The sequence below is a fragment of the Leptodactylus fuscus genome, chromosome 4 (genome assembly GCF_031893055.1).
Source record: "Leptodactylus fuscus isolate aLepFus1 chromosome 4, aLepFus1.hap2, whole genome shotgun sequence".
Taxonomy (NCBI): domain Eukaryota; kingdom Metazoa; phylum Chordata; class Amphibia; order Anura; family Leptodactylidae; genus Leptodactylus; species Leptodactylus fuscus.
In genome coordinates, this window is record NC_134268.1 from 69,366,324 (window position 1) to 69,383,813 (window position 17,490).

General features: G+C 41.7%; 1 protein-coding gene across 3 annotated transcripts in view; it reads right to left on the reverse strand.

Annotated features, from left to right (window-relative positions):
* Window positions 1–17,490, reverse strand: part of GREB1L (GREB1 like retinoic acid receptor coactivator) — a 93,055-nt gene that overhangs the window by 3,074 nt on the left and 72,491 nt on the right. For all 3 annotated transcript variants that reach the window (XM_075270611.1, XM_075270609.1, XM_075270610.1), the window contains 15 exons: window positions 14,636–14,769; window positions 14,207–14,546; window positions 13,908–14,023; window positions 13,583–13,821; window positions 11,596–12,149; window positions 10,864–10,966; window positions 9,500–9,679; window positions 8,603–8,739; window positions 6,223–6,384; window positions 5,867–6,074; window positions 5,611–5,779; window positions 4,188–4,418; window positions 2,575–2,716; window positions 456–656; window positions 108–246 (listed from right to left, as the gene is read on the reverse strand). In XM_075270611.1, coding sequence (XP_075126712.1) covers window positions 108–246; window positions 456–656; window positions 2,575–2,716; window positions 4,188–4,418; window positions 5,611–5,779; window positions 5,867–6,074; window positions 6,223–6,384; window positions 8,603–8,739; window positions 9,500–9,679; window positions 10,864–10,966; window positions 11,596–12,149; window positions 13,583–13,821; window positions 13,908–14,023; window positions 14,207–14,546; window positions 14,636–14,769 — 3,055 coding nt within the window. The remainder of the gene's footprint in view (window positions 1–107; window positions 247–455; window positions 657–2,574; window positions 2,717–4,187; window positions 4,419–5,610; window positions 5,780–5,866; window positions 6,075–6,222; window positions 6,385–8,602; window positions 8,740–9,499; window positions 9,680–10,863; window positions 10,967–11,595; window positions 12,150–13,582; window positions 13,822–13,907; window positions 14,024–14,206; window positions 14,547–14,635; window positions 14,770–17,490) is intronic.

The window sequence follows — 17,490 nt, forward strand, 5'->3', positions numbered from 1 at the left end:
GTGTTACCATAACACTAGTCTGCCAAGGTCGGAAACAAAAGAATTTTCAGGGCACTGTACTACAACCAATTCCCAGTGTCGGCCATGCCTAGTAAAATTGGACATACCTTTAAGGAACTTGAACTTCTTAAGCATTGCTGCAGTCACAAAAGAGTCACACAGATAGAGAAGGAGACCACTGAAATCTACTCCGTCAGTGTTCACATTCACAGAGTGTGGTCTGGAGCTCACATAACACAGAGATACCTGAAAAAGAATGCAAAAACTTATTACACACCCTGATTCATATAAAGCCAAGAGTTATACGATAAGCATAACAATATAGTAAAATACAAGACAGGACTCGATGCAAAAAATAGTTATCAAGTCCTTTCAATGAAAGAAGTTCTGATAGGAAAGATGGAGGGTCATGTAAACAAATTGTATGTCTTATGTATCCCCATTGTTGTTTTTACCTCAGGTCCTAGATTTAAGTAGCAATCCACAGCCAGTAATGGGTTCTTTGGATTAGAAAGAGCCTTTGGGAACAGCTTGGGAGAACTATGCTGAAGAAACTTTTCAAGGAGGAACTGTGAAGGTGCGGCCAAGAGGGTCTGCTCGCTGTCTGGGGCACACACATACTGCATAGGAGAAATAGGAGCAGTGCTTTCTGTAATCTAGAGCGAACAGAAGAAGGAGCTGTAAATCATGCTACCTCTACCATGATGTAATGCCAGTCAGAATAAGAATGAGCGTTATGAGCGATTACTAGAATATTAAGAAATAATTTAAAGCAGTTGTTCAGAATCCATGACAAACTTAGGGGCAACCAGGATAGATTATAAAAAAAACCCAAAACACCACCACCACCACGCACACACACACACCTATGCACACAACACAAACACCTATCCCCAGCACTCCACCTACATATGTTCCGCTCACATGACCAGTGACTCGGGGTTGCTTGAAAGGAACTGGTGACATATGCAGTTGACATCATGAGAACTTCTCTGCTTCTTGGGACATGTGAGAGAAAGGGGGCCAGCACAGGACAATGGAGTGGAAAGGATAGGTGGTCATGGTATTTTTTTATTTATTTTTTTTTTAACATCTACCCCAGCCACCTCTGCGTTTGCCCTAAATCCCGAACAACCCCTTAAACTCATACTCCCTTTATGAAACATCCTTTACCTGCAAGCAGCTACTCAAGAGTTTACTATGCTCTTTTTTTTATAAAAATAAAAAGAAACATATAAGACTCATATCAGCATTACTGTCAGAAGTTATACAACTATTAATATATGTATATATGTATATATCCATGCATGTATATATAGACAAACAGCACAGGGTTGGGTTATAAATAGACATGACTATTGGCATTATGATGAGACAATATTACCGAAGGAGTTGATATCTGTCATCTATCACAGGTATTCAGACCAGGACTGTGTTTAACACATTGGTTGGCCAAATGCAAAGGTTTCATAAGTGGGCCCCCTCCATCACCTCTTAGTATTATACTCACCTGAAAGCTGCCAAAAACTTGGATTTTATATGGTGACATTGAACAGATGAAAATGTGTTATCTGATTGATGGAACTTTCTACCTGTTTTATACCTTCATCTCTAGTGATAATCATTAGAGAAGCAGTCGGAGTATTTTACACCATAAAGATCAGGTATGGACAGGACAGGGTCAAATGTAAACTTTATTGATGACTTTTGGTACTGTGTCCTCAAGAATGGTAAACATCTTGGTCACAGTGCCAGTAACTTTCTGATTTTGTTCAGAGGGGTATTACATAAAAAAATACCCCTGTGATTAGGCTCAGAGGGGTATTACATTATCCCTCTATGTGATAGAAAGTAAAAATATAGTATGCTCTCTGATTGTGGAGGAGAGGGGATAACATCGACAGAAGTTTCCACTACCCCCCTCAACCCCTGTCACATGCAGGTTATGCACAGAAAATGATGATTTATCATCTCTGTGCAGTCTGCAGCTCTAAAGATCACTTTAGACCCCATATCTGTGAGGACTATCATGATAACTTTGTTATCATTTTAAAGATGGGGGTTCTCAAAATTCTTTAAAATTAATCCAAAAATCATCTTCATAGCCATTACTGATCCTGAGAAACGGGCATTAGTGGCAAGGACGGATTACATACGTCCTCTGCAACTAATGTGCCACCGTGGCTGGGGGGCAGGGAAAGGGTTAAAGTCCCCATGCAGCTGTTCTCACAGTTTAATGTCCCTTTCCTACCACACAAAAGTAATTAAAAAACAAAAACACTAATACTTCTCCTCGCTCCCCTGCTTTCTCAGGTCCCGAGCAGGGAGCTGCAAGTGCTATGCAAGTTACATCATCACATCACACCTGCAACTCCAGGGGAAGAGAGGATGAATGATGAAGAAGGGAGCAGAGGGCTCACTGCTCCATCATTGTATGCAACTGCGGCAGCCTGGCAGGACAGTACATGGAGAACTGTGCCGCTGTCCCAGCCAGGCTCCTGCTACCATAGGGCCCGGTGCCAGTGCACCATTGGCCCTATGGTTAAAGCGGCCCTGATTTAGACTCAGTCATACCATAATTTTGGGCTTAACAATGAAGTCTTTATGCCCTCCCACTTGAATGTGTTTTTTCATGAGGCTGAAGTTGTTGAAGCGGCAGATCATCAACCCTCCACTGTTTGCTCGAAGGTTAAAGTCTATTTCCTCACAGAAGTATCTGAAAAAAATAGATGTAAAATAGTAAGACTTTTTTTCTGTCCAGTTTGAGGCCTGGTTCACATCTGCGTTCGGTTTTCCGTTTGGGAAGTCCGTTTGAGTACCTCCTGAACGGAAATCTATATGGAAAAAACCCCCAGATACCTAAGGAAACTCGCGGACCCCCAGAGGCTATAATGGGGTCCATATGGTTTCCGCTCAGTTTAAGCACCAAACATGCAGAGCGAAAAGTGCTGTTTGTAAGACTTTTCTTGCCACATGTTACGTGCGGAAACCAAACGGACCCCATTATAGTTTACGGGGTCCTTGGGGTTCCTTAGGTAACTTTTTTATGCATATATGTTTTCTGTTCAGGGGAACACCAAGCGGACTTCCCAAATGGAAACCCAAACGCAGATGTGAACTGGCTTGATATGGAATTTTCTTTTAATAATCTTAGCATGCAACAAAATACAGAGAAAACTGATCATCAAGATAGACACAGCCTCATTCCAGTACCAACCATCCTGAAATACTCTGCAAAAACTTAAAGAAAACTTATTCAAACTATACATGGAAAAGAACTTTAGTTGAATGCTTAAAGGGATGGTCTGGGATAAATGGAAATCCCTACACTAATCTAAACACCCTCCCCCCTCCTACTTTCTAAATAACAATCAAAATTGTATATTTACCAATATCCCTGGGGCTCTCATCTGACTGCCCCATGGACATTTGCTGGTTATCCAGTGGTGATCTGTTTACCAGTTTCCAGAAACCGATGATCACTACTACTCCCCCCCCATACACTCTGTCATACTTATTGTCCAGGCTTCTTCTCGTGGGACAGCTCCTCCCTTTTTTTTCCTGGCTGCAGGCTCTTGTCCCAATGCTGCTCTGCTGCCGATAATCCACCTCTACAGTGCAGCTCCCACACCTGTGCAGTAGAGGTGGATCGTCGCAAGAGGACACACTAGTGCTGGGATAAGAGTGTGCGCCTGCAGAATCATCAAAGAAGGAGGGACCGTCCTGGAGGAAGAAGCCTGGAAGGAAGAGAGGTAAATATATAATGGGGTTAGGCCGAGTACATAGGTAAGAGCTAGTAGTGGGTGGGATAGCTAGAGAGACAGGGAAGGGGTTATAGGAGAGAGGGAGGAAGGGGAGTGATAAAGTGAGAGGGAGCTAATGTGAAAGTTACACAGCAGGTAGCTGAACCATGTAAACAAATGCAGAAGATACCAGGAGCTCTAGAGACACCTAGACATCACTCAACACACTGCTAAAGGTATATGAGTGCATTTATTAACTCATTAATAGCACTAACAGACCTTTTTTCAAAAAAAAAAAAAATTTGCCCAGAAAACCCCTTTAAAGAATAATTACAATTCTATAACAACTTCTCATATCTGACAAGTACAGGTAAATATAAGAAGCTATGTAATAGGGCTTAAAAAAACATGACCAATTGGCAGCAAAGTTTACCATTTACTAACCTGTTGAGGTCATATTGTACATTCTGGGTAAGGTCCACGTTCAGCAGTATAAAGTCGTGAATATGGCACCTAGAAAATGGACGTTTGGGACCGATAGAGTTTAACTGGCTATTCCATTTCCGAATTCCAAGCATTGCATAGCTGACAATTTTTGGTGTAGCTTCCATGTGTTGTAGAACGTATTTTAGGGACACATTCCTAGAACCATATTCCGTTTCTACTGATTGGCTGCTGGTTTACAAAAAATAAAATGAAATATTACTTGTGAACAGTCACTAATCTCATCCAAAACTACAAATACCAATTGATCATTCAAAAGGAAAAAAAAAAAAGCCACATCTAGATAGAAACGTCAGACTGCTGCAAAACTCGACAATGAAGTTACTATTCAAGCAGATATGCAAACTGTTGTACAGTTGTAGTATTAATAGACATTTGTTTCTACCACAAGAGGGTGTAAGAGCGCTTCCCCCTCTGCCCTATAAAAGCAGGCTCCAGATGGCCTAGACACGCCACCAGTATATGATCCACTGACTTGCAAAGCAGCTCTCAGTTTTCTTGTCCATCATCTTGCCTTGGCCTGCTCATTCTTCATATTTATTGACGATCACACATTTATGGGATGAGCTAGAATGTCAGCTTCAGCAACCTATGAACGTGCAGGATCTAAAGCCCTACTTGCAACATCCGTCAGCAAATGTGTCACAGGATACCATACAGAACCTGTATCCTCAATTGTATCTCCTCTTGTATCCAGGCTAGAGATGACCTAATAGATCCTCCTTCCAGTAGTATAGCTTTCTCTAATCACACAGAGATTTTTGCAGGCGGATTTTGACGCGGAATCTGCCTCAAAATCCTCCTGCAAAGATGCCTCCCACTTGCAGTTTTTTTCCCGCTAGTGATTTTTTTCAGCTAGCAGAAAAAACTGACATGCCCCATCTTCATGTGGATTCTGCGGCATCCGCGACTCGAGCCACCCTCCCTGCACTGCATCGGCATCGCGGCGCGGCTAGCCGCAGGAAAAGGCCATCGGCGGAAAGTGATCCTCTTCATTTTCCGCAGTGTGAACTTACCCTAAACGTATCCTTTCACTCTAATATGGTTATCACTTATATATCATCATTGCAATCACACACAAAGTTTCATTGAATTAACTACTAACCCCTAACTTTTTGGTACGGTATTTTTTTGCTGAAGGAGTGTATATTTTACCAATATCTGGTACATATACAGTAGACCACTCCCTCCTCAAGGAAGCCAAACACTTTTTCTTTTTAGCACATTTCTGATTATTTAGCACATTGACATCCATTTTAATGACTTGATGTGCGACATCCTTGTAAGCCCTAGAGGCAAAAGGCAAAAAATTCCATTCTTAGCAGAATAAAGGTCTATTCGCACGCGACATAGAGCTGCTAACCTCTGCTGCTCTTGAAGGTTGCCATGGATGTTCCATAAAACACAGGAGTCGTTCATTATTACGATGAATGGCCACACACTCTGACGTTTCACCCCCAGCTCTTCCATACGACTTCGTTCCAGCTCCAGGTTATGGTAAGACAGTTCTTTAATAAGGAATCTGGACGCTCCTACATTGTAACAGAATTTGATATTGAAACACAGGAAAGAAACCAAAAAAAACAAACGACATGTGATATCTGACTGCCATTACTTACCAGCTCCAGCATTATTGAACGTGCTCGGAAGCACAAGCATGATGTGGTTGGACCAATACTTTCTGTAAAGTGCCATTTCATATTCCTTTACGACCATAATATGCAAATGATCAATGCCTTCCATTGCATGGTAAAGGTTTAACAGTCCATGCTCATGACGTCCACTGGATGGGGTAAAAATTGGGCTCTTAACCACATCTGGCTTTTGCTAAAGAGAGGAAGAAAAAAAATTCTTTGGCATCATTTTACTTTATCCAATTTATGCTTGAGGTTAACATACATCTATATGAGAAAACACAAAAAAATAGATGTATTCACAGGGTTTACATACAAGGAAACATCACTAAAACACTTACTGCATCAGTCACCAGGGGGAGCTGCATACTCTCCAGATGCTTGCCCTGTTTGCTGAATACAAAATGATGTTCTTTAGATTTCGGAATAATGAAGTGAAGCTGAACCTCCTCTCCGAGCATTGAGGATGAAAATGTGAAAGCATGTAAGGTAGATTCAGGAGTCTACGAGGGAAGAAAATGCAGATCAGTCAGTCATTATCATCAGATTAGAAAGGAGAACCATTCCCTGTGTATGTGCGCCAGAGAGAAAAGCTGATGCTCCTATAGGAAAAAAGATGAGCTGATGGCAACTTCCTCCTGCAATATCGGTTCACTTAGGATCTACCTGATGCAGTTTTTTCAGGCAGATCCATTAGTGGTACGGTATGGAGAATATAAAGAAATACATTATACTTATCCCTGCTGGAACAATTTCTGACCTTAAGTTAAAAAATCTGCATCAAAAACTGCAAGTATGACTGTAGCCTAAGGCTGGAGATGCAGCCTCATATAGCAACACATTTTCTTGTAATTTCTTAAGCCAAAGCCAGGAATGGGTTAACAAGGAATGGGAACATAAAGAGTGGACTGGTACTGCCCCTTCCTCCTTGAAACCACTGGCATTGGCTCAAAAAACTGCAGGAAATTCTGCCGCAAAATGCAATATAAAACTTTCTCCTGCATAAGGATAATGCTCCACTTTGCAGAAAGGCTCAGATTTTTATTTTATTTTATTTTTTTTTTTAGCCAAAGGTAGGGGAGAAAAAAAATTAGTTAACAAGAGGGAGAAGTATAAGGACTTCCTTTATGTTTTCAATTCCCTTTCAAGCCACTCTAGATTTGGCTCAAAAAAAAAAAAAAAAAAAAAATGCAGCAAAATCTGCAACAAGAAAAACATTTTTTCCACAATGTTGGGCTTTAGCTTAAGCCCTTGCGTTACAGAAATTGATTTTTTATTTTGTAATAAATTTTTTAGGACCAAAGCAAGGAGTGGATTAAAGGGGTTCTACCATTAAAATGCTTAATTTCCCCCTCGATAACACGTAGGAATAGCCTTAAGAAATCTATTCTTCTCCTACCTTTAGATGTCTTCTCCGCGCCACCATTTGGTTGAAATTTCAGTTTTCTTTGGTATGCAAATGAGTTCTCTCGCAGCACTGGGGGGTAGGCCCCAGCACTCAAACAGCACTGTGGGCATCCCCAATGCTGCGAGAGAACACTCCAGGGCTGCCTCCATCTTCTTCAGTAACGGCCACTCTCTGTGCGTCTTCTTCCGGAGCTGGGTTTCAATCTGCTAGGCCTCAGGCAGAGCAGACTGCACATGCTCGCGGCCACAAGACAATGGCCGCTTACGCTTACTGTGTTAGCGGCCATTTTTCTTTTGGCCACGGGCATGTGCAGTCTGCTCTGCCCGAGGTCTAGCAGATTGAAACCCAGCTCCGGAAGAAGACGCACAGAGAGGCCGTTCTTGAAGAAGATGCAGGCGGCGCTGGAGAGTTCTCTTGCAGCATTGTGGACACCCCCAGTGCTGTTTGAGAGCTGGGGCCCACTCCCAGTGATGCGTGAGAACTCATTTGCATACTGAAGAAAACCAGAATTTCAACCTAACGGCGGTGCAAAGAAGACATCTAAGGCTGAGGCCCCACATTGTGGAAATGCAGCTTTTTTTGTTGCAGATTTTGATGCAGTTTTTTGAGCCAAAGCCAAGAATGGCTACAAAAGGAATGGGAAATAATATAGGAAGTTCTTATACTTATACCTTCAACTTAATCCACTCTTGGCTTTGGCTCAAAAACCGCAGCAAAATCTGCAACCAAAGAAGCTGCGTTTCTGCAACGTGGTGCTTTAGCCTAAAAGTAGGAGAAGAATAGCCTTTCTTAAGGCTATTCCTATGTGTTATTGAGAAAAAAAAAGCAGTTTAATGGTAGAATCCCTTTAAGCAGAAGGGAGCAGTATAAGAACTTCCTATATATTTCTCATTCCTTTCGTAACCATTCTTGACTTTGGGTCATAAAACTGCAGTAAAATCTGCAACAAAAATAAGCCTCAGCCTAAAGGGGATTTTTGGAATACTTTTTAATAGGGTGTAGAAAACCCTTACCAAGTTGGGTTACTTATTACTACTACATATCAACTAAAATGCAGCATTACTGAGATCCTGGCAGACTCTCCTTCCCTTTCAAGGATTTTGTGGAGTTCAGCTCGTCACCCAGAGGACCCCCACTTCTCCTAGTTCCCAAACTGGGACTGCATAGGAGTAAGGAAGGACTTTAAAAACAGCACAATAGTGAGATTCAACAAAGCAAACAATTGAGATTCTAATATGAAGGTTTCCTCACATATCTGTGCTCCTGCTCTACAAGCCTAGCAAACATCTAGTAATATTCAGGCTGCTCTTTACCTGAGAGGTGGAACTGACATCCATATACTGGTGACATTGCTCACAATGATGAAAAGTGTTGTACGCCGCATATTTTGTGAGCATAATAGACAAAGTTTCCCGTTTTCGAAGATCATCAGAACTCACTCCTGAAGGGTCTGTACAAAGAACGAAATACAGGTATGAAATAGTCTGTACCATTGTCAGTACTTTATAAAAATGATATACAAAGATATCACATGGAATAACAAGAATGAAATCCTCCAATTTGGAAAAGAATAAAATCTGCTAATATCATTTGTTCAACCTGCAAAAGCAGATAAATGTAGCGAATGACCAGGTTATATTCTGCACCAGAGTCTAGCAGCCTGTGTCACCATGCTCCGCATTTACACGGCTTACTGAACACAGTCACCATATAACAGAGCTGTGAATTACAGCCGAGCTAAAAATAGGTGCGAACCTGGATTGAAAAGGAAAGATTGAATTTGTAGCCGAGACTCCAAAGCTGAGCTCAACACTCCATACATGGACATGCAAGGACAAAGGTAAACTGCAAGTCAATTATTTTAGGGCTTTTCATGTAACATACGGTTTCTTTATCCTATAAAAACATACATAGAATAAATATAGAATTTGGGCAAATATACAAATTAAAAAAGGAATTTAGTTGCACTTGTTCTGTCACACGTGACCCAAAAGCTGGATTCTAAGCGTTTAACATCCGACTACACTAGTGACTTCCCTGCTTTATGGTAACAGTGCACAGAATTTTGCTTTCAGCGTGAATGGAGAAGAATTACAATTCAATGTCAGTACATGATATTACTGTACAACAGGTTTGTGAAGTTGATCACAACATGAATATTATAAATAATTCTCTAAATAGTTTTTCCTTTGATAAATGCTTTTTCTTACCATTTTCTCCACTGCATGCACCTTGTATAGGCAGTAAACCCCTCTCAGTGTAAATAGGGGTGATGTGCCGGTATTTTGGATCATGCACAATAATGTCAAAAGGCGTTTTACTGAAGACTTCGATGTCTGGCCAAAGCTCTTTTTCAGTTCCAGTTTCTTGGACTTCCTCCTTTACAACATCTGTAAAAAATAAAAAATAATGTTTTTGCTTTCTGTGCTCTTCTATAACTTGGTCACTCTCTAAATCATACAGATAAAAAACACTCATGTCTTAAAAAAAACAACAAAAAAAAAAACAACAACTTTATTTAGGTTCTGCTTAAGTCTGTGTTGTGGCTTCCATTTGCAAAAGACACCTATGAACTAATGGTGTCCATCGTTTGAGACAGGAGAAAATAGTGCTGCATGCATCTGTATTACCACTACAACACTCAATCTGCTGTTAGGCCCGGTTCACATCTATGTTCAATATTCTGTTTAGGGAGTCTGCTTGCAGATCCAATTCCCGAATGGAATACCAAACGCTTTAAAAGCGGTGAGCAATGAAACCACACGGACCCAATAGACTATAATGGGATCCGTGTGGTGTCCACACAAATCATGCTTGAAGTGCTTTTCTCTCCGCATGACTCGTGCGGACACAGTGCGGAAAAAACACGGGAACCATTATAGTCTATGGGGTCCGTGTGCTTTCATTGCTCACCACTTTTTAATGCGTTCAGTATTCCGTCCAGGGGGTCTCCAAGCGGACTCTCCGATCGAAATACGGAACACAGATGTGAACCAGGCCCTAGACGATAGATCATTATAAAACCGTATAAGAATCAAAAAAATAGTAGGAAAGGACAAGATTCGGGTCTTGCAATCTTATTACACCCTCTAAATAGTTCTGTGATGCCAGCCATGAATAAATAATCTTTAGGACAGATGTATGGCAAGAGACATCAGTTACATAGTCACTCCTTTCCCACACAATCTAGCCATTTCCCTAGAGGAGAATGACCAGGAATAAAGTCTTGTTTTAATCCTTACTAGAGATGAGCGAGTATATTCGATCGAATACCTCCACTACATAGTTTTTGGTGTAAAAAAGCACCAGGGAAGGAGAGGAGGCCCAGAGCAAAATGGTTTCTGGGCACAGCTTTAAATCAACATGACAAATGGACTTGATCTCTCTCTCAATCACCTCCCAGGAAGGACCAATTTACCGCCAGCCCTGTCTTTGCATTTTTTTGCTTGGGTATATCAATATCTAATGGTTCGTATGTGATTCAGTAGTTTTTACAGCAAATTGAACAGGACACTATTAAATGACCCCTAAAACACAGCAAAGTCTGTACATTTACTAACTCCTGAATCCCTACCTGTATTTATTTCCTCTTCATCGTAGATATCGACTTCCAGAAGCCGAATCAACATGCGGTAAAGGATCCTGAGAAACTGCAAGTAGGCACCAGTCTTACCAACCTACAAAAAAGGCAAATTATTGGAGTTCACATTTCTAACAATTTTACTTTCCATTATACAGGTCGGATATTTATTTAAAAATTAAAAGAAGTGCTTCCTATAAGTTAATCCATTCCATGTTTTCTAACAGTTAAGATGGTAACCTACAGAAAAACAAAAGTTTCGCCACAGGACTGCCCCCAAACTAGTGGGACAATCTACTTTTTGGTGGAGTTTTTGAAAGATACACCTTTGCATGACAGGATTTGAGGAGATGGTTTCTGAAAATTCATGACAGTCCTGACATTTACGGCACAATTGGCAAGTATGACTCCCCCAAAATGTCACTTACTAGTACCCATTCTGCATCCATATAACTACATAAAAATCTAAAAGGTACCAAAAAAACAAACATAAAAGTGGACTGGAGCCCTCTCAACATCATCTTTCATTTTGTTCTGAGGGGAGATATGAAATTTTCAGGTATGTCTGACAGCAGCTTACACCCCTCTCCCACTTCAGAACACATGAATGCTCAGCAGAGTTGAGTGTGCACGTGCATCGAAAGGAAGGACAGCTGTAGGCTGACAACTAGTGAGGGCGTATGGGGATTTTAACATGCAATTAAACAACAATGTGTGAGCAATAACCTGTGGGGGTCCGGTCAGGAGTAGACGACGTGGATGAACACTCCTTGTTCCTGTGGGCTCGCTTGAGTTCACGTAATCAGCATGGTGCTGTCTGGCTGTTGTCCACTGTCTGTAATAAAGGGACTGCTCTTCACTGCTCAAGTCTTTAGAAATGATAGGTCTTAATGATCTTGACCAGCACACATCAGCATGGGGCAAGAGAGAAACCGCAGAGTGAGTTTGTCCATTTTTATGAAAAGCTAAAAGGTTGTACGTGGTCCTTGAAAGAATCACAATGCGGGGTAAAGCCAAGTTCAACGTCCTATTCTTGTCTCCAGAACGGTGACTCCACTGGTGGGGTTGTGATGAGGAGGTGGAGGAGGGTTTTGATGTTGTGCTGCTGGCCATTTGTGTCCCTAGAGAGTCACATTCTGGCTTAAAATCACTGGCTGTAGAATTTGGGTATGTGCCTTCATCCACTGAACTGTTGGGTACATTGTGGAAGCCAGAGTTTGCTGGCTGTCTTTTCTCTTCAGCTGCACTAGAAGAACTGACTCCATTCTCGGCTATTGAACCTGTATCAAATAAACAGACATGTAAGCCAAGGTTCAAAAATGTTAGTATATCATATTAAATGTTAGCATATCATGTGAAATCAAGGTTTTCCACCTGCATTAAATGGTAAGCTATCAAATAAGATATTTTTTTATTTTTAGCAGATTCCTGCAATGACTTGACAACACCTCTAAGATCACCTCTGTGGCCAGCGATTTGTAGCACTGGTCATATTTCGAGAGGGACAACTCCGTATTGCTAGATTTGGGGAAGCAGAGACCAGTGAGGAACAGGGAAGCAACAGCAGCAGCAGGAGATTAGCAAGAAGAGCATTACAGTAAGTTCACATGGAGGAATCTGCCTCGCTTTGTATTCAGCGGGAGACAGACAGCAGCACAAAATGCTGAAAAATATAAGCATGCTGCATGATCCTGCTGCAGATCCCGCAGCAGATTCAGCCACAAAACTGCATCATGAGACAATCCGCTAAACAGGCCCTTTCATCGGAACCTAATCGGCAAGTAAAAGACGTGATGGAGAGCTGGATGAGGCAAGAAAGTAAAGAGGAATTGGAAGTGGAAGCCAACGAAATTTCTGCAAGTGAAAATCCATTACATCCATCTGGATGGAATTGCTTTAGTAGCAATAATGTAGATAACTGCAAACCTCATTTACACGTACAGAAAATTCAGCAGTGTGAGAAGGGGTTAAAAAAGTGTCACCAAAACATGACCAAGTTTGTATTTTGTTTTTTTAAACAGTTTCCAAATCACTATCAATATTTTGAAATGTACTATATCCTACAATTTTCATTCTGACTACTAATCCTAATAATTGACAAACACTTCCTCATTCTGTTTGGTTTTTCTTTGTAGCAGTCACCTCATTTGCATCCCAACAAGACAGATAGGATTAAGATAACACCTCTATAGAAAACATTGCGTAACACGCATCATAGCATCTACTCCTAACAAATGATATGCCAGCTTATCTACACTCCCTCCCTGCACAGAGCAGGTCTAGAAAATTCCTCCATAGATCTCAATGAATTGGCTCCAGAGTATTGTGCCTATGGTCAAAACATAACTATAAAGGATATTGCTAAATGAGTAGAGGAGCAGCTTAGACAACATGGCAGCTCCAATAATCATGTACAGAAAATAGAACTAATAAATCCAGTCTGAAAATAAAAAAAAAAGTGATGCATTTCACAATCTGGTTTTAATAAATAAAGGTGATCCATTCCTTTTAATATTCACACATTGAACCTACCAGAAAGCAAAGCAATTCCAAAAGCTAGTTTTATCATAAGCTACTATTCAGCTTTATTAAAGAGTGAATGGACATGCTTAGCATGAAAAAGAAAAAAAATATATCTGAAAATACAATAATTTTGCCCATGATGGTCATTTAGCATTTAGTAACCTAAGTAATCTAAATAACTCCAACATACCTGAAGTTCCTGTGACTTCACTGCCATTACTGTGAGGCCTCTCTAGATCTATAAACAGCTCATCTGAGTCATTGTCGTTGCGTTTATCAATGTCTTTATCACTTAAGTCCAGAACCGTTGAAGGTTCTCGGACGACATCTTTGGATACATAACAACAGGCTAGGCCAATTTCCTGTTCCAGTGCAGTTCGGGTTAAAAAACTGGAGTCAATAAGCCGGAGATCACAGTATTTCAGAGATCTAAAGCATAAAGTGAACAGCAGATTAACTACACCATCAGAAAACCCTTTGCCATTTACGCTTTATAAATAACCCAATTCACCTACCTTGGGAAGGTTTCTCCAAGGGGATCCTTGCCAGAGAGAAATAAAATACAAGGTAGGCCTTCAAGATCCTTATATGTTCTAGGAACCCAGTCTTCTTGATCACATGCTCTCCATACCTTACAACGAAAACGTTAAGAGTTAGTAATTCTAAATTCATAAAGTTGTCGGTAAAGTCCGTTGTTCTGATCAGCCTTAGGATCAAAGCAACGACCTGAAAAGTCAACCAAATGACTGATGGAAATGGAGCACCTTCCGTCTTCATCCATCTCCACTCACTGTAATGTTCGTAGGAGACTCACCTTTAATCTGTCAACAAAGTGTTTAGCCACACACAGTTCAGAAGCAGGATTACCATGCAGCACTTCAAAACGATACTGCAGTCCGAGCTTATCCCTCACTTCCTGTAGCCTTTCCATTGCCAATATTGCCAGCTGCACTGAGGGAACCCGAATAAGGAGCATGTGACCCTGACCAGTTCTGTCCTTTCCAGGGGAGCGGAGGAGGTCATCCATGATGCTCAGAGTTTCTGGTGTAGTGTGGTCTCTGAGTGAAGCCATGGTAGTTAAAGCCATAAGAGCCTCACAATACTGTTGGATGAGGAGGTAGCATCGGATCACCATACTGTGTAATCCCGGATACCTACAAGAAAAGATTTATAGAATTGTCCGTATCCGGAATGTCTGAGGCGTTTACATGTATATACCAATTATATCAAAGTATTATTTCACCTTTCCAAAAGTGTGATCACCATCTTCTCAAATGTTTCATCACATCGAAGAAGTGGACTGGTTATGCCCCACTGAAGAGATTTACTGTATTCATTGATGCCAAAGTAAACTTTGTCTTCACTGGCTGCATCATCCTAAAAGATACAATATAGATAAGATTTACACTCTCATACAGAACTTATAGGGAGGGCGCGACTGATCAAATGAAGAACAAAGGCTCAGACTGATTGTAAATAAAATAAATTATAATTGTCATCGAGTAAATGACCACCAAGTCAATTTCAGCATAAGGACTTATTTTAGGTTTACCTGTATCTCAGAGGCTCCCTTATGGAACCTCAGTCACAGATTTTTAACAAAATTACTGGGAGACAAATAGTGCAACATGCACTGCTAGTATTTCTGGTAAAAAATGGACACCATGATGGAAACCCTGTGGACTCCATTAAAGGTAATCCATCACCTCCCCTAAGCATATGCACATGTCATAGACCTCCTTACAATGAAATCTTTGTTATGTAGGTCACTTTCGGAATTGGGCAAAATACAACTTTGATGTCTTATGGCAAATAATACAGTTGGGGGTGGGCTTCAGCTCCCTGGAGCACTGCTCTTGCCACTCAGACCCCTACTATCTCCTGCTTGCTCCATCCTGTGCAGTAACAGTCCATCTTCCCAATGCTATGACATCACTCATGCTACTAGAGCAGATAGGGCAGTGCTCCTATGGATGAAGGCCCATCCCAAATGCAAAAACTGCCCCATTTGCATAAGCATTCTAATTTACAAAAGTGACATATATAAGGAAGTTATTTTTACTTATGTGTCCTGTGACAGTGCTGGCAGTTGAATATGCTTGGGGAAAGTAAAGGATGGGCACAGTTTGAGCCATATGATGGATTAGTCTGAATATCATTTTCTGTTTTCAGTTCCTAATGATGGACAGAAAACTTAAAATTATTAGAACAGATGTGAACACAGCCTTATTCCATCAATAGCTTAGTCCTTGGTGTCTGTGGACAGGTGTAATAATAATTTGCAGTGTTGCTAGCATCTATAATGTTTTTTTTCTGAATTTTTGCTTTGTTCTGTCCCTCTTAGCCCTGCTGCTAATCTGTTCTGTTAGGGGTGACTTCTAGACAGGATTAGTCTTTCCCCTCTGGCAGCAGACAATATAGTCCATTCTCACTTTCCCTGGCAGATTTATCTTAGTGACACCAAACAGGATTACTCGCCTGGGTCAAGACAACAGGTCTTTCTGAACTCGGCCACAAACTAAGCAACTCCTGTTCCAAGTGCACAGACACAAGTAATGCACTTGTATGAACATCAGGACATGCAATACCGAGTTATATCCAACAGGTCTATGGAGAGGGGAGGGGGAGCAGGATGCTGGCTAAGACATGCATTCACTGCAGCTGCTAAGCTCTGCAACACTTAATAATTAGAGATGAGCGAACACTAAAATGTTCGAGGTTCGAAATTCGATTCGAACAGCCGCTCAATGTTCGTGTGTTCGAACGGGTTTCGAACCCCATTATAGTCTATGGGGAACAGATACTCGTTAAGGGGGAAACCCAAATCCGTGTCTGGAGGGTCACCAAGTCCACTATGACACCCCAGGAAATGATGCCAACACCTCTGGAATGACACTGGGACAGCAGGGGAAGCATGTCTGGGGGCATCTAACACACCAAAGACCCTCTATTACCCCAACATCACAGCCTAACAACTACACACTTTACACACTCAATACCACCTCTCTGACAGTAGGAAAACACCTTGAAACATGTGTATTTGGCACTTGCAGTGAGGAGAGCTTGTCACCAGCAGTGAATTTGGCCCTTGTAGTAAGTTGAGGTTGGCACCAACATTTGTTTTGAAAATCAGGGTGGATTGAGCCTCTAACCAGCAGAGTTTGGGCAAATTCATGGTGGAGGGAGCCTCTAAAAACCCCAGTTTGGACCAATTCATGGTGGAGGGAGCCTCTAAAAACCCCAGTTTGGACCAATTCATGGTGGAGGGAGACTCTAAAAACCCCAGTTTGGACCAATTCATGGTGGAGGGAGCCTCTAAAAACCCCAGTTTGGACCAATTCATGGTGGAGGGAGCCTCTAACCAGCCCAGTTTGGACCAATTAATGGTGGAGGGAGCCTCTAAACAGCCAAGTTTTGGGAAATTCATGGTGGAGGGAGCCTCTAACCAGCCCAGTTTGGACCAATTCATGGTGGAGGGAGCCTCTAAACAGCCCAGTTTGGGCAAATTCATGGTGGAGGGAGCCTCTAACCAGCCCAGTTTGGACCAATTAATGGTGGAGGGAGCCTCTAAACAGCCCAGTTTGGACCAATTAATGGTGGAGGGAGCCTCTAACCAGCCCAGTTTGGACCAATTAATGGTGGAGGGAGCCTCTAACCAGCCCAGTTTGGACCAATTAATGGTGGAGGGAGCCTCTAACCAGCCCAGTTTGGACCAATTAATGGTGGAGGGAGCCTCTAAACAGCCAAGTTTTGGGAAATTCATGGTGGAGGGAGCCTCTAACCAGCCCAGTTTGGACCAATTCATGGTGGAGGGAGCCTCTAAACAGCCCAGTTTGGGCAAATTCATGGTGGAGGGAGCCTCTAAAAAACCCAGTTTGGACCAATTCATGGTGGAGGGAGCCTCTAATTAGCCCAGTTTGGACCAATTAATTGTGGAGGGAGCCTCTAACCAGCCCAGTTTGGACCAATTAATGGTGGAGGGAGCCTCTAACCACCCCAGTTTGGGCAAATTCATGGTGGAGGGAGCCTCTAACCAGCCCAGTTTGGACCAATTAATGGTGGAGGGAGCCTCTAAACAGCCAAGTTTTGGGAAATTCA